At 35.9% G+C, this 25,041-nt stretch overlaps 1 protein-coding gene and 1 pseudogene across 2 annotated transcripts in view; one reads left to right on the top strand and one right to left on the bottom strand.

Annotated features, from left to right (window-relative positions):
- Positions 1–220: 220 nt before the first annotated feature.
- Positions 221–25,041, bottom strand: part of Ubxn4 (UBX domain protein 4) — a 38,788-nt gene continuing 13,967 nt past the window's right edge. For both annotated transcript variants that reach the window (XM_020156686.2, XM_074070648.1), the window contains 9 exons: positions 23,296–23,473; positions 21,171–21,264; positions 17,708–17,762; positions 15,931–16,095; positions 14,904–15,031; positions 9,763–9,865; positions 6,834–6,965; positions 4,518–4,720; positions 221–2,406 (listed from right to left, as the gene is read on the bottom strand). In XM_020156686.2, coding sequence (XP_020012275.2) covers positions 2,268–2,406; positions 4,518–4,720; positions 6,834–6,965; positions 9,763–9,865; positions 14,904–15,031; positions 15,931–16,095; positions 17,708–17,762; positions 21,171–21,264; positions 23,296–23,473 — 1,197 coding nt within the window. In that variant the 3' untranslated portion in view covers positions 221–2,267. The remainder of the gene's footprint in view (positions 2,407–4,517; positions 4,721–6,833; positions 6,966–9,762; positions 9,866–14,903; positions 15,032–15,930; positions 16,096–17,707; positions 17,763–21,170; positions 21,265–23,295; positions 23,474–25,041) is intronic.
- LOC141422964 (small nucleolar RNA SNORA51) lies at positions 13,027–13,144 on the top strand (annotated as a pseudogene).

The raw sequence follows: 25,041 nt of genomic DNA, 5'->3' as shown, positions 1-25,041 counted from the left end.
TTTCCCCTCCAGAATGTTCATTGTAGCAATATTTGTCATAGAAAAACAAAAACAAGACATTTTTAATGACCACTGAATGCCACAAAAGCATGGTTATAAGTTGGGGTACTTACACTGAGTAGAATGATATGTAGCCATTAACAGGAAAGAGGTAGTTATGTGTTGACAGGGGGAGATATTCAAGACTGTTAAGTAAAAGATCAAGATACAGAGTAGTATATATAATATGATCCCATTTATTTAAAAATAAAGATTACATATTTGCTTATATATGCATAAAATTTTTCTGAAAATTACGTAAGAAACTATTATAATAGAGGTTACTCTGGTGAACAGCAGTTGGGGTAAGATGCCAGGAAAGAGTCTTCATTTTCATTTTATAGCCTTTTATACTGTTTTGGATTTCTACTATGTGTACTTACTTTAAAAGATAACTTGAAGTACTCAATATTTTTGCGAATGTATTTCTAATAGTTATTAGTAAGTCATACCCATTTGACATTTTTTTTAGCACATATTGTTGCATTTTAAAGGATGACAACATTTTAAATAGGACGCTGGTTAGAGATTTTCTTTTCCAAACTCACTTTTTAAAATATGGAAATATGATCACTGCAGAAGATAGGAAAAACATAAGGTACAAAAAAGAAAACTACAATCACATAAAACCACTCTTACCATTATTAATGTCTTGCTGTGTCTTCTTTCTTTACATATATATTAATACATAGATCTATCTATATATAAAACGTATTTACAAAGCTGAGACATACTGTACCTGCAGCTCTGTATCCTGCTTCTTTCCCCCAACAAATAAGTGCTCAAGTAAACCTATGATGAATTTAGTACTGTACCATTTCTCCTCATCAAAAATTACATCCTCAGGAGGCATTTAGTTGTTTCCAGTTCGTAAGTAAAATAAATACAATTAATGAGTATGTTTAGCTAAACTTTGTCTGCCGTTTATGATCATTCCTTAGAAAAAAAAATCACTGGGTCAAAGAGTATGAAATATTTAAAGTTTCTAACAGCATTTTTCAGAGGACTATTGGTTTCCACTCCGACAAACAGCATCACTTGTCCCATTGTTTCCTTGCCAACACTATTTTTAAAAGTCATTATTACAGGTGAAAAAACAAAGTTTGCTGACAAAATTTCTTCCTCCTATTACAAAATAAAGTCAGAGCTTCCCGCACATACTCAAAAACAATACCTTTCATCTAGAAACAGAGAAACTACATGCTTACTCCCCCTTTCAAACATCATTAATTTAATGATCTCGGCTGCCAAAAACCTGTGGATAAAGTAGCACGTAAGTTGTATTATGAACTTCTTTCAAATTCTTAATAACCAAGTGAGTAAAGCTGTATCTTCATTCTACACCTTTGTCCTACACCACTGGTACTCTAGGTCATAGTAGTATTAATTGTTAATTATAAAACTTTAGTACAAAGATGAGAGAGAAAACTAAGTTGTACATTAGCAATTCTCATGTTTTACATCATAAGAGAACAAAGAACATGAAATTCTGCAAACAAAGTGATGCCTAAATGATCTAAGAAAGAGAATAATGTGGAATCAACGTGTCAGAAAATTTCTTTTTTCAGTGATATTTAGGGTAAAGTAGCCAGCTCTTTTGCTGAGATAGCTTCAGGGCAGTAATGAGGAGAAAAAAAACCAGAGATGTGTGAGCTCAACAAGCCCTGAAGAACAAAAAGATGCTTACAGCAAAAATATGATCATTCTGATTTTTAGAAAACATTTTTTATTCGGTGTTTAAGTAAGATTAAAAATTACAAGATTGTGCTTGCAGCTGATGAGCCAAAAGAGAAAAGTTAAACATAAGTTATCTGATTGACTAGTTAAAATGCTCTCAGAGATAAATTACTGTGACATACCAGTTATTTTGTGTAGGCTTAAAAGTCTTAGAGCAAAAAGTACTCTTAACAAAACTTGTCATTTGAGAGCATAGGGCTAAAGGTCTTTGAAACACTGAATAAGAAGCTGATAGAGGGAGCCTATCAAAACTGGCCTTTTGATTCTTTTAGGCTTCTAGCAGTTGGTTACTGTATAAAAGGACCTAGCAGTCAGTTATTTTATTTCTTTTTTCTGAGTTAAACAACTTTAACCCACACTCCTAAAGCAGGAATAAAGAAATGCTTTATAGATCAGTTGGAAAACATAAAGCAGATACACCTCTCCAGTAGAATCTTAGTTGAATTAAATCATAAGAGAAACAATGATTATTGTACATATTGTACTTGTAACTACATTTGCTGAGTAGAATTTCCATTCCAAGTGTTGTTTTCATCTTCACCATCATCTTGAGTCCTCAATCTGTATATCTTCCCTTCCTTTTTAAAGTCTTCTGTTCGCTTTTCCAGAACTCTTTTTCTGACTGGTTCCCTAGTATTAAAAAGAGGAAGAGTAGCAATAACATAAAACAAAAACAATACTAATACAAAGCTGTTTCCTTCAAACTTCTATTAGTATAAGAAGCTATATTTTACTTTTAACTCCACAGTAAGGAGATTACTAGATTTTATTACTTTGGTAGTTAAACTTCATCAATTCTCTAAGTCACACCAGCCAAATGGTATTTTCCATTTCTAAGTCTTGATGATTTATTAAGCTTTAAAAGAGCATGACCATTTGCTAACTACTCATTCCTTTTTCACTTATGCAGACTGATCCTCCTCCTAAGACATAACTTACACTGCACCCTGGAAGCTAATCCAAAACTGCAGTCATAGCCTAAATGAAGAAATGATCAATCAGTAATTTTTAATTCCTTCGAAATCTGTAAAACTGACTTAGAACAAACAATTTCCTCATCTGAAAACAGGAAGGAAGTAGGGGTCAAACTAAAGCAACAAGAATGTTATGAGAATAGAGGAGGGAAACAAAACTTCACCCTTGTTAAGTCGGGTGCTGGTGGCTCACACCTGTAATCTTAGCTGCTTGGGAGGCAGATATCAGGAGGATGGTGGTTTGAGGCCAGGCAGGGCAAACAGTTCATGAGATCCCCATCTCCAAAATAACCAGAGCAAAATGGGATGGAGGTGTGGCTCAAGTGGTAAAGTGCCTGCTTTGTAAGTACAAAGGCTGAGTTCAAAACTCCATTCACACCAAAAAAAACCCAAAAAGATGGTTTCACCCTTTTAGATACACATTCCATCTTTTACCCCAACCCAAGAGCTTTTCTCTTATCTGGAAAAGTATTTTAAAAACTCAATAGCAAGCTGTTCTATATTACAGTTCTTACACAGTTAAATGCTTCTACCCACTGCTCAGATTTGAAAAATTTAGTACAAAAAAGACCTAGTTTGAATGCCATTCTAAGACTGAAGATAATTTCCTTTTGTCCTCAACTTGATGTTATTGGTCTTGCTACCTAATCTTCAAGAAATAAGTCAAGATAAAGGTAAAATCAGCCTATCACATTGTTTATATAAATCACCATCCATAGAATCAAGTGATAGCAGACAGAGGCAAGGATTTTTCTTTTTTTTTTTAATTTTTATTTTATTCATGTGTAGGATTTTTCAATACTTAAGATTAATCAATACGTAACACTGATTTGAGATTTGCTATAGTGCCTATTAAAGGCCCAACAGAATGCTTAACAGAAGCAAGTATACAATAAATTATGATACTATTTGTTAGAAGGGAGTATAATCTCACCTTCTAGGACAATACTTCTTGCAATATGCACATCAGAGCTGAAATTGTCAATGTCTATAGCTTAAATCTTTGATATCTGCAATAAAAGTAGAGCCCCTTAATTAAAGGATTAGTTCAAAATAATAACACTTTTTTCTTTCATTCTTTTTATTTTTTATTTTTTGAGACATGATCTCATTACGTAGCTCAGCCTCAAACCTGAAATCCTCTTGCCTTAGCCACCTGAGTGCTAGGATTATAGGCACATACCACACATTCAGTTTTGGAGGCACCAATTTCAAAAAAGTATCTACTTTCCTTAATTTGGTCCTTCTTTGAATGACCCAGACAAGACTCATCCAATAATCAAAACACCACCACGATGGAAAATTATCTAAGCACAATGATTCTGTTAAAGAAATTATGCAAGAAGACCCTGAGTAATTAATGGAATGAACTTTCTTATTAGGCAATATATGGTTAGCAAGAAAGTTATTACATTCCTGATGATGTAAAACATGAGAATTGCTAATGTTCAACTTAGTTTTCTCTCATCTTAAGTTTTATAATTAACAATTAATAATTATGGGGTAAAGAACTGTTTCAATGAGTGAAACAAAAAAAAAAGCAGAGGTAAAGTTGCTTTTCATAAAATAGGTTTTAGAAAGTTGGGTAGTGAGCTTTCTAGGTGAGATGAAAGTTCCAGAACATTTGGATTTTTTCTCTTCACCACTGGAACTGGTGAGGCTATACACAGAAAGTAGGCAAAGTACCCGTAACACAATTTTTCACTTCAAAAAAAGTACTGGGCATTACTTGCTTATTTTACAAATGAGAAAAACAAAAACAGATACCTTTTTTCTGATTTGCTAGATGATGCAGGGTTTAAAGGTTCTGATGATGTTGCTCTCCCAGAAGTCTGTGCAGGAGGAGGACTACTAAATAAGAAATTGCTAATCAATCTCCAGATGGCAAGGAATGGATAAAGTACTGTCCCCAATAACGTCCAAATATCTCCACTGGAAGAGTGTACAATGGATGTAGTTGGGCGTCCTGCCTAGAAATTAAAAAATAAACAATCTAAAGTCTGCATCAACACAATCACATCACACTCAAGATTCTAGATGCGTATTTTATCTGGAAAACGTTCTGCTGACTATAAGGTCCTACTTATTTTCACTTGATCCAAGAAGGTAAAATTAACCTTTTGTGGTTTGCTTTTTTGTGGTATACTGGGATTTGAACCCAAACTCAGTTCCTTATTCTTACTAGACAAGTACTCTACCACTTGAGCCACATTCCCAGCCCAGCGCTCTGGTTTTTAAAAGAGTAATTCTAATATACAACTAGTTTTTAATTGGTGAACTGAACCAATTATTTTTAATAAAATTAATTTTTACAATGAAACTAACAACTTTGACAAGAAAGCACTTTTTTACCTGGGTGCAAGTGGCTCATGCCTGTAATCCTACTTGGGAGGCAGAGATCAGTAGGATCACAGTAAATAGCCCAGGCAAACAGTTCAGGAGACCCTATTTTGAAAATACCCTACACAAAAAGAAAAGGCTGGCAGAGTAGCTCAAGTTTAAACCCTAGTACGTGAGGCCTTGAGTTCAAACCCCAGTACTGCAAAAAAAAAAAAAAAAACCTCCAAACACAATGAAATCCTGATTATAGTACTTAACTGTTTGTTGGGGACAGAAGGGATCTGATTTAGAATGGTTGCGGGGGTGGGGTGTGGGGGGGAAAGAGGTCACTGCACTAAATTACCATACAGAAGACCCATGCTCTCATCTAGCTGTGGGACTTAAGATGAGACCTCAGCATCATCTAAACTTTCTGACCCTTTTTTCTTTCTTTTAAAAAAAAACCTTTTCATTAATATAATTATATGGAGGGGGTTCCTTGTGACATTTTCATTCACATATATATATATGTGTGTGTGTGTGTATTTGTGTATATATATACATATATAATAATCTGGTTTGGTTCATCCCTTCTATTATTCTCCCTCTTCTCCCACTCCCCTTCTCAAAATAACTTAAGTTTCAATGTTCCACATTCATACATATATAAAAAGTACCTCAACCACATTCACCCTCCTTTACCCTCTTCGTTTATCCACCCCCACTATTCCCCTCCCCTGTTTTACATTCCTATCCTTCACTGTTTTAGTGTCTGATTCACAGTTCAATGGGTTTTGCCTTGGTATTTTACCATAACATGTATTGTACTTTAAAGAGTCAACCCCTCTCTATTATTCTTTCTTGTCCTTTCCCCCTACCTGAATTGTTCAACAGTTTTTAGTGCATTTCATTGTGTCTTGTTCCTACATAGATCTAGTTCATGAGCCTCTTTTTTTATCAGAGGTTAAAATATTGTTGTGAGGATCATATGAGATAACATATTTGAAAAGTAATGCTTTTTCCCCTGAAATATTTTAAATGAATTCATTTTTTTAAGTTATCCTATTATTGTTGTACTGGGGATACACTGTGACAAAATTATAAAAGTTCTTACAATATATCATAGTTAAATTCACCCCCTCCATCATTCTCCTTTATCCTCCTCTCCTCTCATTTTCACACAAGTACACAATATTTCCACCATATTCACCCTCCTACACTCTTTCTTTATATCCTCTCCCCTCCCACTGGTACCATCCCCCAGACAGGACTTGTCTTACCTTCCTGTTCTTTATTTTGAAAAAGAGACATTTTTGTTTAAATTATTTATACAGGGAGTTTCATTAGGATATTTCCATGTGTATATGTATCATATCCTGAATTGGTTCATCCCCTCCAGAAAACTAATTTTATGTTAAAATATTTTAATAATAAGCAGTATAGTTATACAGAAGTAAAAGACATTAAGTCTGTAGATTACATAACTAATTTCCTTATTTTTTCTATTGGCTTTTTTTTTTTTACAAAAGTAGATAAGGAAAAAAGTTGAAATTAAACTACATTTAGTGCTTGTTAAGACTATTAGCAATACATATAAATCAAAGGATAACTACACAATAAATTGGTTTAATTTTCAATAATTTGGATTTTAATTATCCACCATATACCTTTACCTTCTAATTATAAGAAATGACCTAGTGTAGAACACACAAAAATAACCGTAAGAGCAGAAAAAATATTTATTTTATATGCACATATACATACTGGCAAGAGTACCACTGAAGCACTTGGGGCAAGCTCCAAATCCAATAATTTTTTTTTATAATCTTCTTTGGTAAATTCCCTCCTGGGAAACATGGTTGCTAGTGAAAAATTACCGTAAGTGTTGCCGACAGTCTGTAACATAACAAGTTTTAAAACCTTACAAAGGTGCCTTTTATAAGTAAGGTAATACATGCATCCAAAACAACCGCTTTAATTAAGTTTGCCTTAATTAAAAAAGTGTAAGCCAGGTGCTGGTGGCTCACACTTGTAATCCTAGCTACTCAGGAGACAGAGATGAGGAGGATCACAGTTTAAAGCCAGCTGCAGGCAAATAGTTCAGGAGACCCTATCTCAAAAAAAAAAAAAAAAAAATCACACAAAAAAGAGCTGGTAGAGTGTCTCAAGTGGTAAGAGCGCCTGCCTAGCAAGTGTGAGGCCCTGAGTTCAAACCCCATGCCACCAAAAACATTTAAAAAAAAGTTTGTTTAAATGTAATCTCAAAAATCACTGACAAAATCGGTGTTTCAAAAAGTATCGCCAAAAAAACCAACATAAAGGCATTTATAACTTAAAGATGACCACAAAATAGCAAGAATATAGTTTCAAAAATGATATTAAATAAGGTTGAATTAAAAATGACAAATATGGGTTGGGTATAGCACAGTGGTACAGAGTGTGCCCAGCATGCACAAGGCCCTGGCTTTGAGCCCCAGCACCATTAAAAAAAAAAAAGACAATCATGTGTTACCTTTAAGTATAGCTGTAGTTCATCACTAGGATTTTCATTACCATTGGATAAACTTATGTTAATGTCTCACAAATATACATTTGGATTACAGGTTCTTCCTATTAAAAATCTGTAATAGCCTGAGCTACCTAGTGAGATTCTATCTCAAAAGAAATAAAATAAAAAACTGGACTAGACCATTATTTCTGTTAATACAAAGGCATTCTTTTTGATTCATTGTGCTCTGTTTAATTATGCTTGGCAGGTATTTGTTTTGCCTTTTTACAAACTGAAGGTTTGTGGCAACCCTATGTCAGAAAGTCTAACAGTACTGCTCATTTTCTAATAGTACTGCTCATGTCTCTGTGTCATATTTGGTACTTTTTTTTTTAAACACCTTTGTATTATTTTTTTTTAAGACATAACATTACTGAACACAACTGCAGTATACTACATTACAGTATAGTATAAACAAAACTTTTTTCCCCCTTCTTTTGTGGTGATTGGGCTCAAACCCAGGGCCTAGCACATGCTAGGCAAGTGCTTTCACCACTGAGCTATAACTCCAGCCCAAAACATTACAATGCACTGGGAAATCAAAAAAATCTGTGTGACTTATTATGGTATTTGCTTTATTGCAGTGGTGTGGAACCAAACCCTCAACATCTCTGAGGTATACTTGTATATACTTCAAGAGTTAGCCTCCTCCTACCTTCAGGCACAAGTGGTCCACAATTAACCCGTATCATACATATAACCCCACATTCAGTAACTTATACTGGGCAACACCACCATCACACTCACAATTTAAAATCACCTATATTTGTAAAATCTTAAGGCTACTGTTTGTATTTCCCTAGAAGATTCCAAAGAAACAGGCTAATTTTTTTCATATTTTTTAAAAAACTAGATCATATACATCCTTAATTGTCACTTTAACATTAGGACAAACAAAAATATAAAACTCAGGTCATTATATCAAGGAGTTTTAATAGCATAGATCTTTTCCTCACATCACCCCTCTTTCATTTACCTGTAGAAAAAGCAGTAAAACTGAGGGCAGGTGACAATTAGTGGGAGGTCCGAAGATAAAAGACCAATAAAATAGCCTACTTGGGGTAGGTTCTACTAAAGCTTATAGGAAAAGGGCTCTTAAACTAAGTTTTCACACTGTCCAGCCCAGCTCAGCAGTGCATGAAGGCCAAGAACTTTTGAAGTAAACTGCTTTGGGATCCACATGTAAAAGAGAAAACTAAATATGGTGAAGAAGTTTAGCAGAAACATCTGAATCCAACATCCAACTTCCTAATTTTAATCTAGAAGTTATACAGATGAGAAAAATATTGGTACACATGAACTGAGGGCCTAAAGAACACTGGATGCTCAGAATCCACTTTGAGTATGGAATCAAAGAATAAAAAATAATTGAGAGGGCCAGGTGTAGTGTCATATGTCTGTAACCTCAGCTACGTGAGATATAAAGCTACTAACCAGAAGACTAAATACGTAAGCTTGAATTAGGGCTATAGCAAATTCAAGGATAGTTAAAAGAGTTATAATAATAAATGTAATAAGGGCTGAAAACAGGGCTAACAGATGAAAGTATTAAAGTTGCTGCAATAATTAGATGACTTAGTAAGTGTCCTGCTGTAACACAGATGTTAAGGATCATAGCTCCAGGCCAGACTGAGCAGTATCTTAGTGTGACTATCTCAAAAAACAAGTTAGATGTTGTGGTGGCACACACTTGAAATCCCAAAGATAAAAGAGGTCAACAGGCAGATGGTGAGAAAATGTGTAACCTGTAAGCAACCTGCAGAAAATAAAGAGAGAAAAGCTACTTTCTTTTCAGGGGTATGGAACAACTCTCTCGGATTAGACCTTTGAGAAACCATTTGCCTTTCATGCCTCCTGCTGACTATAGTAACCAGTGAGAAGAGTTTCGAAAGTATAAATGTCAGCACAGTCCTATTTTTGCACAGCAGATATGTTGCTTCCACATGCACTAATATAATATAATATTAGTATAGTATAGTATAATACATGGCAACTTCCACATTATCTCAGAAGTGTCTTGTGCCATTCTGCTGAAGGTAACTCATCATTTACTCACATTCTTTCAAGTTTTGCTTTGAAATTTCTCCTCCAATAGTTAAATAATCTATGTATTTATTTTCACTATAACTTAAGACATAAATTCACCTGTGCAGCAAATTGCCTTGCTTCTTCTAGAGGAGCATCAGAAGGAAACTGATTTGTAAAGGAAGAACCATCAGGCAGACGAAATTGAATTCTTGTAATGGTGCTACAAAAATAAAATTAAGGTCAGCATCTTTACGTCTACATATTCTTAAACAGTACCATTAAAAAATCAAAGGAAATGAAAGTGGAAATGTAAATGACAACAGCTTTCACAATATCAAGAGTTTTTCATTTATTACTTTTTTTTTTTGGCATTTACTGGGGTTTGAACTCAGGGCCTCAAGATTTGCTAGGCAGGTGGTCTAGTATTTGACCCACTCCATCAGTCCTGTTTTGTGTTGGGTATTTTTGAGATAGGGTCTCTAGAACTATTTGCACCTGGGCTAGCTTTGAACTGCAATCCTCCTCTCATCTCTACCTCCTGAGTATCTAGGATTATAGGTTTGAGCTACTGCCACCCAGCTCATTTATTACTTTTAGTAACATCTATACTAAGATACAATTCACATTAACTAAAATTTACCCCTTTAATTCAGTGGTTTTTAATATATTCCCAAGGGTAGCCAGCCCTGCGGCACATGCCTGTAATCCCAACACTCTTTGGAGACAGGAGGATCTCGAGGTTAAGGCCAGGTTAGGCTACATAGTCAAACCTGTCTCAAAAAAACTAACAAAAAACAAAACCAGAATTGTGCAACTATTACCATTAATTCCAAAACATTTTATCATCCCAAAAAAGAACCCTGAACCCATTAGCAATCACTTCCCATTCTTCATTCCCAGAACCCTGGCAACCATTAATCTATGGTCTCTCTGTGGATTTGCTTGTTTCAGGCATTTTATATGAAAGAACCTGCATCTTTTATAACTGGTTTCTTTCCTTTTTTTGTGTGTGGGAATGGGATTTGAACTCAGGGCTTCAGGCTTATATAGCAAGTGTGCTACAGTCTGAGCAACATCTCTTGTAACTTTTCTTTTATGTAGTATTATGTTTTCAAAGTTCATCCATGAATGTATCAGTTTCTCATTCCCTTTTATTGCTGAATAATATTTCTTTGTATGGGATATACATTTTGTTCAGTTGATAGATCTTTAGGTTATCATATTTTGGGTACTATAAATAATGTTACTAATAGGATGGTCATATGCATCTAGAAATTTATCCATTTCTTCTAGATTTTCCAATTCATTTGAGTATAAGTTTTCAAAGTATTCCCTAATGATCCTCTGGGTTTCATTGACATTTGCTGTGATAACCCTTTTTTCATCTCTAATTTTATTAGTTTGGGACTTTTCTCACCTCCTTTTAGTTAGACTAGCTAAGGGTTTATTGCTCCTATTTATCTTTTCAAAGAACCAACTTTTTGTTGTGTTGACTATTTGTATGATTTTTTGTTTTTTTTATCTCTGTATCATTGATTTTAGCCTTTATTTTTACTCTCTCCTTCTGCTTGTTGTGGGTTTAACTTGTTCTCTTAGGAGTTTAAGATTTGGCATTAGGTCACTTATTGGAGATCTCTCTGTGTTTATAACGTAGGTAACTCATAGCTATAAACTTTCCCCTTGGTAATGCCTTTGCTGTTGTGACCATAGGTCTAGTAGGTTGTGTTTTCTTTTTCTTTTTTTGGCGGTACTGGGGCTTGAACTCAGTGCCCCATGCTTGTTAGGTAGGCGGTCTACCACTTTAGCCACTCTGTCAGCCCTTTTTTGTATTGGGTATTTTCAAGATAGAGTCTCTCGAACTATGTGTCCCAGGCTGGCTTTGAACCATGATCCTCCTGATCTCTGCCTCCTGAGTAGCTAGGACTACAGGCATGAGCCACTGGTGCCCGGCTTGTGTTTTCATTTTCATTAGATTCCAGAACTTTCTGATTTCCTCCCTTATTTCTTTGATGACTCACTGGTCATACAGCAATATGCTGTTCAGTCTCCAGGTGTTTGGAGTATTTTCTGCTATTGTTTTTGTTGCTGAGTTCTAGTTTTATTCTGTTGTGGTAAGATGGATAAATTTCTAGATGCATATGACCAACCAAAATTGAACCAAGAGGATTTAAATCACCTAAATATATCTATAACAAGTAATAAAATTGAAGCAGCAACAAAGAGTCTCCTGAAAAAGTGAAGTCCAGGACCTAATGGATTCTCTGCTGAATTCTACCAGATCTTTTAAGAACTAATATCAACATCCTCAAACTTTTCCATGAAAAAGAAAAGGGAAGAAACACTACCACACTGGTTCTATGAAGCCAGTATTACACTCATTCCAAAACTGGACAAAGGCACAACAAAAAAAAGAGAATTATAAGCCAATCTCTTTAATGAACACAGATGCAAAAATTCTCAATAAAATACTGGCAAACCAAATTCAACAACATATCAAAAAGATCATCTGCGATCATCAGGTCAGTTTCATTCCAGGGATGCAGAGATAGTTCAACTTACGCAAATCAATAAATGTAACACAGCATATAAACAGAAACAAGGACAAAAATCATCTCAATGCATGCAGAAAAAGCCTTTAACAAGATTCAGCATTCTTTCTTGATAAAAGCTCTGATGAGGCTGGCAGAGTAGCTCAAACAGTAAAAGTACTTACCTAGCAAATATGAGGCCCTGAGTTCAAACCCCAGTGTTGCCCCGCCCCACCCAAAAAAAAAAAAAACTCTGATGAAACTAGGAAAAAAAGGAATAAACCTCAACATAAAAAAGGCTATCTACAACAAACCTCTATCTAAAACTGAAAGCATTTCCTCTAAAGTTAGGAAAGAAACAAGGGTGTCCACTCTACCCACTCTCACATAGTTTTGGCATTCCTAGCCAAACAGTAAGGTAGGAATAAGAAATAAAAGCAATTGAAATAGGAAAGGAAGAAGTCAAATTGTCCCTATCCACAGATGACGTGATCTTATATCTAAAAGACCTGGAAAACTCTACCAAAAAACTCCTAGACATCATTCACCTTCAGCAAAGTAGCAGGATACAAAATCAATATACAAAAAACAGAAGCTTTTCAATATATCAACAACAAATGGCCAGGAGCCAGTGGCTTGCACCTGTAATCCTACCTACTCAGGAGGTAGAGATCAAGAGGATAGCAGTTTGAAGTCAGTCTGGGCAAACAGTTAGAGAAACCCTATTTCAAAAATATCCAACAAAAAACAAGGATGGCAGAGTGGCTCAAATGGTTCAGCAACTGCCTTGTGTGAGGCCCTGTGTTCAAACTCTAGCACCAAAAAAAATCCAAAACAAAAAAACTCCACAACAAGCTTCCTAGTGATTGCCATGGGCTGTGTTCTATAATGAACATATAGAAAGAGGAGGCAAAGTAAACCTATCCCATATACACCTCGGCCCAGGCTCTGTATTGTGAATGGGAACAGGGAGTAGGTTAACCAAAAGAAACCCCACAATGAACAACTAATAAAGAATTCAGGAAAACAATCCCACTTACAATAGCCTCAAAAGAATAAAATACCCTACACTTAAATACGCTATAACAAAACTATAAATCGCTGAAGAAAGAAACTGAAGACATCAGAAGATAGAAAGATCTCCTATGCTCATGGATCAGCAGAATCAATATGATGAAAATGGCTATTCTACCAAAAGCAGTTTACATGCTCAATGTAATACCCATCAAAATTCCTCACAGAGGTTGAAAAATGTAACATAAAGTTCATATGGAAGCACAAAAGACTGCAAATAGCCAAGGCAATACTAAGTAAAAAGAGCAATGCTGGAGGTATCACGATACCCAACTTCAAACTATACTACAGAGGCAAAAAGAAAAAGAAAAAGAAACCATATGCAATAAAAACAGCATGGCACAAAACAGACACAAAGACCAGTGGAACACAATAGAACACCCAAACATAAATCCACACAACTATAGCCACCTTTTTTTTTTTTGTGGAAGTCGGGTTTGAACTCAGGCTTTGTTCTTGCTGGAGCCACACCTCCAGCCCCCAGCCACCTGATTTTTAACAAAAGCAACCGAAACATATGATGGAGAAAAGATAATCTCTTCAACAAATGTTGCTGGGAAAACTGGGTGTCTGCATCTGGAAGACTGAAACAAGATCCCTGTCTTTCACCTTGTACAAATATCAATTAAAAATTGATCAAAGACCTCAATATAAAGCCTGAAACTTTGAAATTACTGCAGGAAAGAATAGGGAATACATTGGAACATACAGGCATAGGTAATAACTTCCTAAGAGAAAGGGTGGACAAATGGGACTATAAGAAAATAAAAAGCTTCTGCACAGCTGGGTGCTGATGGTTCATGCCTGTAATCCTAGCTACTCAGGAGACAAAGATCAGGAGGATCACAGTTAGAAGTCACCCCAGGAAAATAGTTTACAAGACCCTATCTCAAAGACAGCCAATACAAGAAAGGGCTGGTGGGTATGGCTCAAATGGTAGAGTGCCTGCCTACCAAGGCTGAGTTCAAATCCCCACAGTCCCATCACAAAAAAAAAAAAAAAAAAAAGAAAAGATAATAAATGCCGGGTTGATTTCTGAAGACTCAACTCAGTAAATAAATAATAATGTCATGGTTTCTGTAGCTTTGTGGTAAGTTTTAAAACTGAGAAGTGTTAAGTACTCACTCCAGTTTTTCTTCTTTTTTTTTAGATTATTTTGAACATTCTGGTTCTCTTGCATTGCCATATGAATTTCAGGATTATAAATTCTACACAAAGAGCCAGTTGGAATTTTGATAGGGATTATATTGGATCAATAGATTAGTTTGGGGAGTAGCACCAGCTTAACAATATTAAGTCTTCTGAGGTATGAACACAGAGTACTTTCCCATGTATTTAGGTCTTAATTCTTTCAATATTTTACACTTTTACTGTACAAAATTTAGACTTTTGCTAAATTTACCAAGTATTTCATAATTTTTTAGAGTATTCTTAAAAAGTAATTTTTGACTACAAAAAAAAAAACACCTGTTAATTGCCCAACAGTGAAATATAAACCAGTTCCCATGTACATACCAATTATTTCAGGATGAAATACAGCAGGAAGTACCTTGTTGGGCTGGAGGTGTGGCCCAAGTGGTAGAGTACTGGCCTAGCAAGCAAAAGGACCTGAGTTCAAACCCCAGTTATCCCTCTTCCCCCAAAAGAGTGAAGTACCTTCTTTCTCGTGCATAAGATTCCTTCTTGACTTCCATTTCTGCCTGTTTGGATAGCAAGGCAGCAGCTTTGGCAGCCTCTACTTCTTCCTTTGTCTTTGCAAAACGAGCAGCTCTCTCTGCCCGATCCTTACAATTAAAACATCAGTAGATATCAATTATCTTTAACTGTCAGAATGAGCTAGTCACACACTTCCAAACACAAGAACTCATATATGCATGAAATTTCTTAAAGCAATACACAAACTTTAATCATTCCTGATATAGAACCAGAGATACTATTACACATGAATTTGCTCACTACTATATCCCTTAGAACAAGGTCTGGCATAGCAGATGTTCAATAAATACCTGTTGAATAACCAAATGAATAAAAATGGTAAGGTAGGGATCCTCTGAAGCAATTGCTTCAAAATCATCTTAAACTTTATGATGTGCCCGAATCTTCTTAAAGTCTCAAAAGATAATGCTTGTAATGAGACTGCTGGGTAGCCAATTCTTAAGTTTGTTTTCTATGGAATCTCTAAAAGCTGCCTTTTTAACCTGATAAAATTAATTGTACAACATGGAGAAAAATTAGTTTTTAAAAAATTATCTCTGAACTTTAATCTTTTTAAATTCAATATATAATTTTAATAAAGGGAAGCACAGCATTGGTATTCTGGTCTCACACTTGTTAGCAGATGCTTTATACCACTTGAGCCACTCTGCCAACCTTGAGCCACTCTGTCACTAAAATATACTATTTTTGTGTGCATTGTCTGATGGCAATCCAAAGCCACTGTGTATAGAAAAATAATTTCACAAATGTCCTGGAGTCAAACATTAAAAATACACCTAAGAGGTGCTGGGGAAGTACCTCAGCAGTTGAGTATCTGCCTAGCATACATGAGGCCCTGGCATACACTGAAGATCCTCAGTACCACAAAAGAGGAAAAAAAAAAAAACCAAAAAACCCTCAAGATCCAGTTTTGAAGCCACAAGTCTCTAAAGAAGTAAATGAATGACTAAATAAACTTAAGGCTCACCAATGCAATCTGCTGTTTTATTCGCTCTCGAGCTGCTCTATCTTCTGCTTTTTCTCTGTTTCTTTCTTCTAACATTCTTTTTGTTAATTCTTCTTCTTGTTTTCTTTTGTAGTCCAACATTTCTTTTCCAGTTTTTCTCCTCTCAATTTCCTTCTTAATCTCCCTCTGAATCAAAGAAAAAGTAAGCTTTATGAACAACCATTTTTTGATGATTTTTCCCAGACATTATTTTGAGTATAGGGAAATCTCATCATAAGGTGCAACCAAAAAAACAGAACTTCAGTTGGGCATGGTGACTCATGCCTGTAATCACAGCTAACTTTGAGGCAGAGACTGGAAGAATCACAATTTAAGGTTAGCCCAGGTAAAATCTGAAAACAAGATGGGCATGGTAGCACAGGCTCATCTTCCCAATTGCACAGGAGGCCATAGGTAGGGTCCAATGCCAGCACTAGGCAAAAATAGCAAAACCCACCAGGCACTGGTGGCTCATCCCTATAATCCTTGCTACTTAGAGGGCTTGGAGGGAAGATCACGGCTCAAGGCCAGCTAGGGCAAACAGTTCATGAGACTTCATCTCCAAAATAACCAAATCAAACGGACTAGAGGTGTGGACCAAGACATAGAGCACCTGCTTTGCAAGTGCAAAGCCCAGAGTTCAAACTCAGTTACCCAACCCCCCCCCAAAAAAACCAAACCCTATCCAAAAATTAACCAAAAGCAAAAAGGGCTGAGGTGTGGTTCAAGTAGTAGAGTACTTGCCTAGTGAGCACAAGTTCCTAAGTGCAAACCCCACTACAAGAAAAAAAAAATTTCATAAAATTTAAAAGTATGGTAGAATTTGTTAACAGTATAGTTAATGGTTAAATGTCTATCAAATCTATAAATTTTTGCCAGTGGTGCTGTTACAACTATAATATAGTCTGTAATCTGATGGCAGGCAGATAGGCCTTTGGTTTGTAGGCAATTATTATGGTACCCTCCTCCAAGGATAACACGGCAAAATTTTATTTGGTTCAAAGGTAATAATAATGTATCTATATTAGAACATCAAGGATATGATGCAGTTAGGTGCACATTGTGAGAAAGACGAAATGGTGCACTAGAACGCAGCAACATGAGGGGGACAATCCAGCCAAATGTCTACACACTTTTTTTTCACAAAGAGGAACTAAAAATCTGACCTGCCTTAACTCAAGCAATCTTAGTTAAAATCCCTTTACATACTTAGTGTAACAGATTCATTGCAGAGGTTAAAAAGATGACTCAGTTTATTCCTACCAATTTATAAAAAGAACATAAATGGTCAGGAATGGTGGTACATGTCTGTAATCTTGACACTTGGGAGGCTGAGTCAAGAAGATTGTGAGTTCAAGGCAGCCTGGGTTATAAAGTTAGACCCTGTCTCAAAAAACCAACCATGGTGGGGGGATAAAGGAGAATGATGAAGGGGATGACCTATGATATGTTCTAAGAACTTCTATAAATGTCACAATGTACCCCGCCCCCCATACAATAATAATGTATTTAAATAAATAAATAAATAAATAAAAACATGGGCTGGAGGTATGGCTCAAGTGGTAGAGAGCCTGCACAGCAAGCACAGAGTTCTGCATTCAAACACACTATGATATGAGTATACAGATAATTCCCTTCACTATGCTACAACACTGAAGTATAACTAGGAAGCCATCCTTGATCTGCCAAATTACACATAATAATTATTTAGTATTCCCTTAGAATAAGAATAAAGTAATGCTCAGTGCATGAACTTTACCTTTTCTTCCTCTTTCCTCTTCTCTTCTCTCCTTTCTTCAAGTTTTTTAGTTAGTCTGGTTAACAAATACGAGACACATGATATTCATATAAAGCACATTTAATGGTTTTATTTAGCTAAAATAACTCAAGAAATATGGGTATCTAAAAGAAAATCTCCTGAAGGTATAGCAACAATTATTTGCCTGTCTCCTGCCCTACAGAAATCCATGAGTTAATGGGAACCCATCAGAAGCCTAGCTCCAACTTTAAGTAAGTGTCGTATCTCCTATTTACTATTAGTGTTACCCCTTTTCTTCTGATTTATTGAATACTGATTTAAAAATACACAAATAGAGTTGGGGCTGTGGTACAGTACCTGCCTAGCAAGTGCAAGGCCCTGAGTTCAAACCCAAGTACCATTAAAAAATATATCATAAATAAATTTTCAAACAAATATTACCACTTACATATAAGTAAAGAGCAGGACAGCACAAAGCTGGTAAAAACAAAAGCAAAAAACTAGTAATAACAGCAACAAATTGATTCTCAACTGTAAGAAGTCCAACGATTAAAAATGAGTAATTCTAAAATCAGATAGTGATAATGCTTATACAACCTTGTCAATATACCAAAACTTGCTGAATATACACTTGAATTTTAAGGTATGTAAATTATTTCTACATTTTAAAAAATTAGTATACTTTCTCTGAAAGGGACTTGGTTACACAGGTGTATGCATTGTTAAAACTCAGGTAAATAACTTGTGTCAGCAAACAAAGGGATACTCAAAGAACAATGAACACATGTCAAAAGGTCCTAAAACCTGTATGGAAGGAATTCCACTAGCCAACTTTGGGACAATTTGTACATCAAAACTGATAGTAAGAGAAATAAGAATATAACAGAGAAAAAGGAGGATGTTTTAAATGTCTTAATAATATTTTAAGAAGGTAGTATAAATTCACATAGCCATTTCTGAAAACTGATTAACAGTTGTAACAGAAATTCCCACTCTTTTATATTCCTGAAAGAGATGTATACACATGTTCGCCAAGACATGTGTAAGAATATTCTTTTTGTAACCCTATTAATGACAATCCCAAACTGAAAATAACCAAATACTCAGCAAAAGGAGACTGGGTAAACTGGGAGCTATCGTTCATGTTTGTAATCCCAGCTACTAGGGAGACTGGTTAGAGGTCAGCCTCGGCAAAAATTTAGTGTGACCCCCATCTCAACCTACAGTTGGTTGTGGTGGTGCACACCTGTCCCAGGAAGTATAAACAGGAGAATCATGGTCCAGACCAGTCTGGCCAAACACATGAGACTGTGTAAGAAAAATAACTAAAGGAAAAAGGGCTTGAGACTGCCTAGCAAGCATGAGGCCCTGAGTTAAAAACGCCAGTACTGCCAAGAAAAAAAAAAGGTGCATTTGATAAGTAAGTCATAGTATAATCAAACAGGATTTTACATAATGGGAGTATACCAACTATTGCCATACACAACACAGATGAGCCTCACAAATACAACATTCATCAAAGGAAATCAAACGGACTGAAGGTGTGGCTCAAGGGATAGAGCAATTCCTTTGCAAGTGTGAAGCCCTAAGTTCAAACCCCAGTCCCACCAATAAATAAATAAATAATAGTAATAATAACAAAGGGAATCAAACACAAAAAGTATATACAGTATGATCACATTATAAAGTTAAAAAATAAGCAAAACTAATCTATGATGTTAGATTAGGATAATGGTTATATTAGGAAGGAAAGCCATAATCAAGGAGTATAGAAAGAAACAAGAGAGGGAGGGAAGGAGGGAGAAAGGAAGGAAGGGAGGGAGGGAAAAAAGGAGTATTAGGAAGGCTTGTAGGGTGCATCATTGTCTGTTCTTTGATAAGGGAACAAGGAAGAAAAAAAAGAAAAAAAACTAAAAAAGAAGAAAAAAAGGTAGGGGGGAGTGGAAGTAGATGTAGATCAAAGTATTTCTGTAAAGAAGAATGCTAGCTAATAAATTTAGATGTAATAAAATTAGGGGGAAACACCATTTTTAACTACCAATGAAAAATAGGTTCAAGCAAAAATCAGTAGATGCCAAAAGCATTGAGTGAAAGTTTTTGAAAACCAGGATATTCACTGTTTCAAAGAATCACACTTTATTAGAAAGGGAAAAAGGTACTTTTACAATGATGATAGACACTGTCCTAACCAAATAACTAAACTTAACATGACCAATAATGCATACATGTGATATTAATTGCTTCCTGATATGAGTAATGGTAAGGACAAAACATTAGCTAGGTAATGTTCTTATGAAAACTTAACCAGAATCTAGTAATAATGGAAAAGGAACTGGATCAAGGGACATTCTAGAAACAACTAGCCTACACTCAAAAAAAAATGTCCAATTCATGAAAAATGCAAACAGAACACAAGGGAAATGTTTTGAGTTCCGTAAGACTAAATTAAATAGATCCTTGACTGGATCTAAATCAGGGTAAAATTTGTAAAGAATGTTATTGTGACAGTTGGGGAAATCTGAATATAGATTACATATTAGATAATCTTACTGTTTGAATTTATACTTGGGTGTCAGAACAGCACATAACTAGTATTTGAAAATGTCTTTATTGCTGGACACTAGTGGTTCATGCCTATAATCTCAGCTAGTTTGGGAGGCTGAGATTGGGAAGACTGAAGTTCAAGGCCAGCCCAGAGACCCCCCTCCCCCCATCTCCCAAGTAACCAGAGCAAAATAGTGAGGCATAAACATGAAGGCCTGAGTTCAAACCCCAGTCCCACCAAAAAAACCTAAATAAATACTAAACTGAAAGCTACAAAGAATCAAAAAATACCCAATTATTAGTTCAGCTAATTTAAAAAAATGACATTTAGATGCCAGGTGCCTATATTCCTAGCTACTCAGGAGGCAGAGATGAGGAGGATTGTGGTTCAAAGCCAGCCTGGGAAAATAGTTCAAGAGACCCTATCTCAAAAAACCCTTCATAAAAACAGGGCTGGTGGAATGACCTAAAGTGAAGGCCCTGAGTTCAAGTCCTAGCATAACAACAACAAAAAAGACATTTAGTAGACACTCACTTATGCAGAACCCCAGCTCAACAGTTGTAAAATTAGCTCAAGTTCTTGCCCATCTGAACCTTTTATCCTTGTAACACAGAGATATAAAAGCAGAAATGACAGATAGAAGCACACATGTACCAAAATACCAGTAAAGAAGGGATTCTCAGAATGACATGATCAGACTTAAAAGTTAACTGACAGCTTCAGAGATACGGAAAAGCTTTACTTCTAGAATACAGTAGTTATAAATACAACTAAGCTGGTCAGATCAAGAATGTCCACCAAGAATTCTCAAACTTCATTTGGGTAATTTTAGCTTTCATCCAAATTAGTGAGCTGGGAACAATTTTAAAAAACAGAAGAAGAAGAAAGTGAGTGCTACTTGCAAAAATAAGAGCAAACCTTTCCACTCTGACGGTGAGGTCCTCTGCAGGTCTCTGATTTGAGTATCCACCAGGCTCCTGAGAAGGAGTATCATGGCCTGAATTTTCTCCTCCTTAATTATTAAGTAAAAAGAAATAAGAATACTGCATTTAGTGTAATTTTTAAAAGGCATACATATTCTTGGTAAAAGCTAAATGATCTGTTAATCTTGTTTTTATTATTTTTGCAGTGCTAGGGTTTGAACTCAGGGCCTACACGCTGAGCCACTCCACCAGCCCTTTTTTGTATGGGTTTTTTCGAGATTGGGTCTCATAAACTATTTGCCCAGGCTGGCTTCGAACCACAATCCTCCTAACCTCTGCCTCCTGAGTAGCTAGGATTATAGGAGTGAGCCACAGGCACCCAACATAATCTTGTTTCTTAAACATTATATATGTTTATTAAGAATAGAGCAGTAAGAAATGATCTAGTAATTGAGTCATAGCTCCTAGCTGGCCACATGATGACAAGGGTAAACCACTGATACTTTATAGTGTACTGTGTTGCTAAAGTATGGTGTTCAGTAGGCTAAGTGTATTAAATATATTTGGGGGGGGGGCAGAACAAGGTCTTGATATATAGCCCAGCTGTCCTCTAAACTCAAAATCCTCCTGCCTTAACCTCCCCGAATGCTGGGAGTACAGTCATGCACACCATGCCACATCTGGCTCTAAAAACATTTTTTACTTAAGACCGTCTCAACTTACAATGGATTTATTAGAGTGTAACTCCATCTCGTAAAGGTCTGATTATCATCCGCTACAGTGAAGTTATCTGTTAGAATACTAATACTCAACTTCTTGATGCACCTAATGTTATATTGCCTAATACAAAGTTTTTAACAAATTCTTATTGCGATTCTAAGCAAACAACATAAAATTTCTCTTTTGAGGTTTGATATTGTAGCTCAGTGCTAGAAAGCTCACCTAGCATGCATGAAGTCCTAGGTTTAATCACCAGCATTGAAAAAATAGAGACACAATAATAATACTAGCAAAAAAAAAAAAACCCTTCTCTTTTGCATTTTCTAACCAACGATTTAGGAATTACACATCATATCTCTACAAACTCTGTTTCATAATTATCTTTTAATTCTAATAGGAAAATATATTAGGGTGTAGCTTAAGAGGTAGAGTATGCCTGCCTAGCAAGCGAGGCCTTGAGTTTAAACCCCAGTACCATAAAAAAATTTTAAAAAATTATTCTCTTAAATGTGTTTAGCAATCACATTAGTTCATTTGACCTTTCAAAATCCTCTAGGCTGGGAGAGAGTTATAGAACTAGTAAGTCTCATAATGACATTCCTTGAACTATGTATGACAGTAGAAGAAATCATCTGCTGTGGACCACAGACTACCTGGGAGTAAAGGATAAATTCACTGACCGTATCTTCTTCTGCCACTAAATAATACATATATAATTAAAACCACTCTAAATTTTTAACTTAAATTCTAAGTTAAGCGACCGTAATTGTGCTAGGGATCAAACCCAATGCCTTGGTCAGGTTAGGAAATTAGTATTAAGCTACATTTCCAACTCTTTAATTTTGAAAGTGTCAACCCATGTCCTTTAAAATAAATAAAAAGAATACTTTTATTGTGCCCCAAGAGGTACAATATTAAGGTTAAAAATTACGTATCACAGCCAGATGCAGTAGCTTACACCTGTAACCTTAGCTACACGGAAGGCAGAAATTCACAGGATGGAGGTTTGTGGCCAACCCAGGTAAAAAGTTCATGAGACCCCCATCTCAACCAATAAAAGATGGGTGCGGTGGTATGCATGTGTCATCCCAGGTACACAGGAAATGCAAATGCACCCAAATCATAAAGTAAACATGAGACCCAGTTTAAAAAAGAACTAAAGCAAAAGGGGCTGGGGACAAGGCTCAAGTGGTAGACCACCTACCTAGAAAGTGTAAGGCTCAGAGTTCAAACCCCAGTATCACAAAAAAAAAAGAAAAATGTTACCTGCTGCAGCTGGATGCAGTAGTATACACACCTGTAATCCCAGGAGGCAGAGGCAAAAGGATTGCAAGTTCAAGGCCAGCCTGGGCTACACAGACTCTGTCTCAAAAAACAAAAGCAAAAACAAAAAATATTACCTGTTGCAGTATCTGACTTTGTATCAGAAGAAATAGGTGGAGACTCACAAAGCTCTGTATTTCTGGACTGAGAGTTTTCGGAAGTGTTGTTACGTTCAAATGAAGCAGGTGGAAGAGACAGTGAACTTTCTGACTGGCTGCTGTTTGCCACTGATGTTTCACCTTTTAATGCATGCATCTAGGGAGAAAACGGACTACAATTTAATATTAAGAATGTTGCCATCCTGGACTGGGGATGTAGCTAGGTGGCTGAGTGTTTGCCTATCATGCATAAGGCTCTGGGTTTGATCCCCAGTACCATAAAAAAGAATCTTGCCTGGTCAAAAAACACATGAAGAAACAATCAACATCCCTGGCCACAAAGGAAACGCAAATCAAAATCACATTACGATTCCACCTTACACCTGGTTAGAATGGCTGTCACCAAGAACACAAACAACAACAAATGTTGGCAAATGTTGGCAAGAACGTGGGGGAAAGGAACCCTAACACATTATTGGTAGGAATATAAGTTAGTACAACCACTATGGAAAACGGTATGGAGGCTCCTCAAAAAAACTAAAAATAGAACTGCCGTATGATCCAACAATATCACTCCTAGGGATATCCGAAGTAATGTAAGTTGGGATAGATGCATATTTTCAATAACAAGGAAGAATGAAACCATATTGTTTGAAGGTAAATGGATGCAACTGGAGAACATCATGTTAAGTGAAGTGAGCCAGGTTCAGAAAGACAAAGGCCACATGTTTTCTCTCATTTGTGGGAGATAAGACACAAGCAATATTATGAAAAACAGGTCACACTAATGGGAGGTCACTAACAGGAGAGGGAGAATAAAAGAAGCAAGTTAAGATGGTGAATATGGTTGATGACTTTCTATACAAGAATGAATATAAAAATATTTAAACCTGTTGAAATCACCATAACAAGGGGACTAAGGTAAAAAAAGAAAAATAGAGGGGATGAACTAATTCAGGAAATGTCACAATGAAGCTTTCTGTATAGGTATCTTAAACAAACAAAAATGCCTTTTTTCAAAAACAGAGAACAGGAAGATAAAACAGGTCCTGTCTGGAGATTAGTAACAGTGGGAAGGGGAAGGATATAAGGAAAGGGTGTTGGAGGGTGAATGTAGTGAAAGTATTATGTACTCATGCATGAAAATGGAAAAATGAGACATACTGAAACTATTTCAGGAATTGGGGGGTGGGGGAGAACGATGGATATGATAGATGCTATCTTGTAAGAACTTTTGTAAATGTCACAATGTTCCCTAAGTACAACAATAATATAATTTTTTTATATTATATTATATGAATTGTGCCATCTTACCATGGCAGATGAGACCAAAATGTGAGTTAAGTCAATGTATATAGCTTTCGGAGCAGAAGTACTAAATTGTCAGAAGTTTAATTCTAAACATGACATAATGACATTATGGAATTCAACTGCAAGCTGTCAACAGCATACAAAGATTCTTTAAAAGCAGATCAATGATTTCTCTTCACATTAGAATTCAAAGAGAAAATTTTCAAGCTTTATTCCATTTGCACAAAGTGAACAGAAATGAGAAACTGAATGTAAAGTCCTTGAAATATTATTAAGCAATGTATAGTTAGGGCCTTAATGTGACAGCAACTCTCTCCCATTATGTTGCTGACATAGGGAGTAAAAGAGAATAAGTAGTCACTCAAGTGATACTTAATATATAGGCATCTTATCTTCATAATACTATTTTCTTTT

This window comes from Castor canadensis, chromosome 4, assembly GCF_047511655.1.
Source record: "Castor canadensis chromosome 4, mCasCan1.hap1v2, whole genome shotgun sequence".
Classification (NCBI taxonomy): domain Eukaryota; kingdom Metazoa; phylum Chordata; class Mammalia; order Rodentia; family Castoridae; genus Castor; species Castor canadensis.
This window is presented reverse-complemented; position numbering and strand designations above follow the sequence as displayed.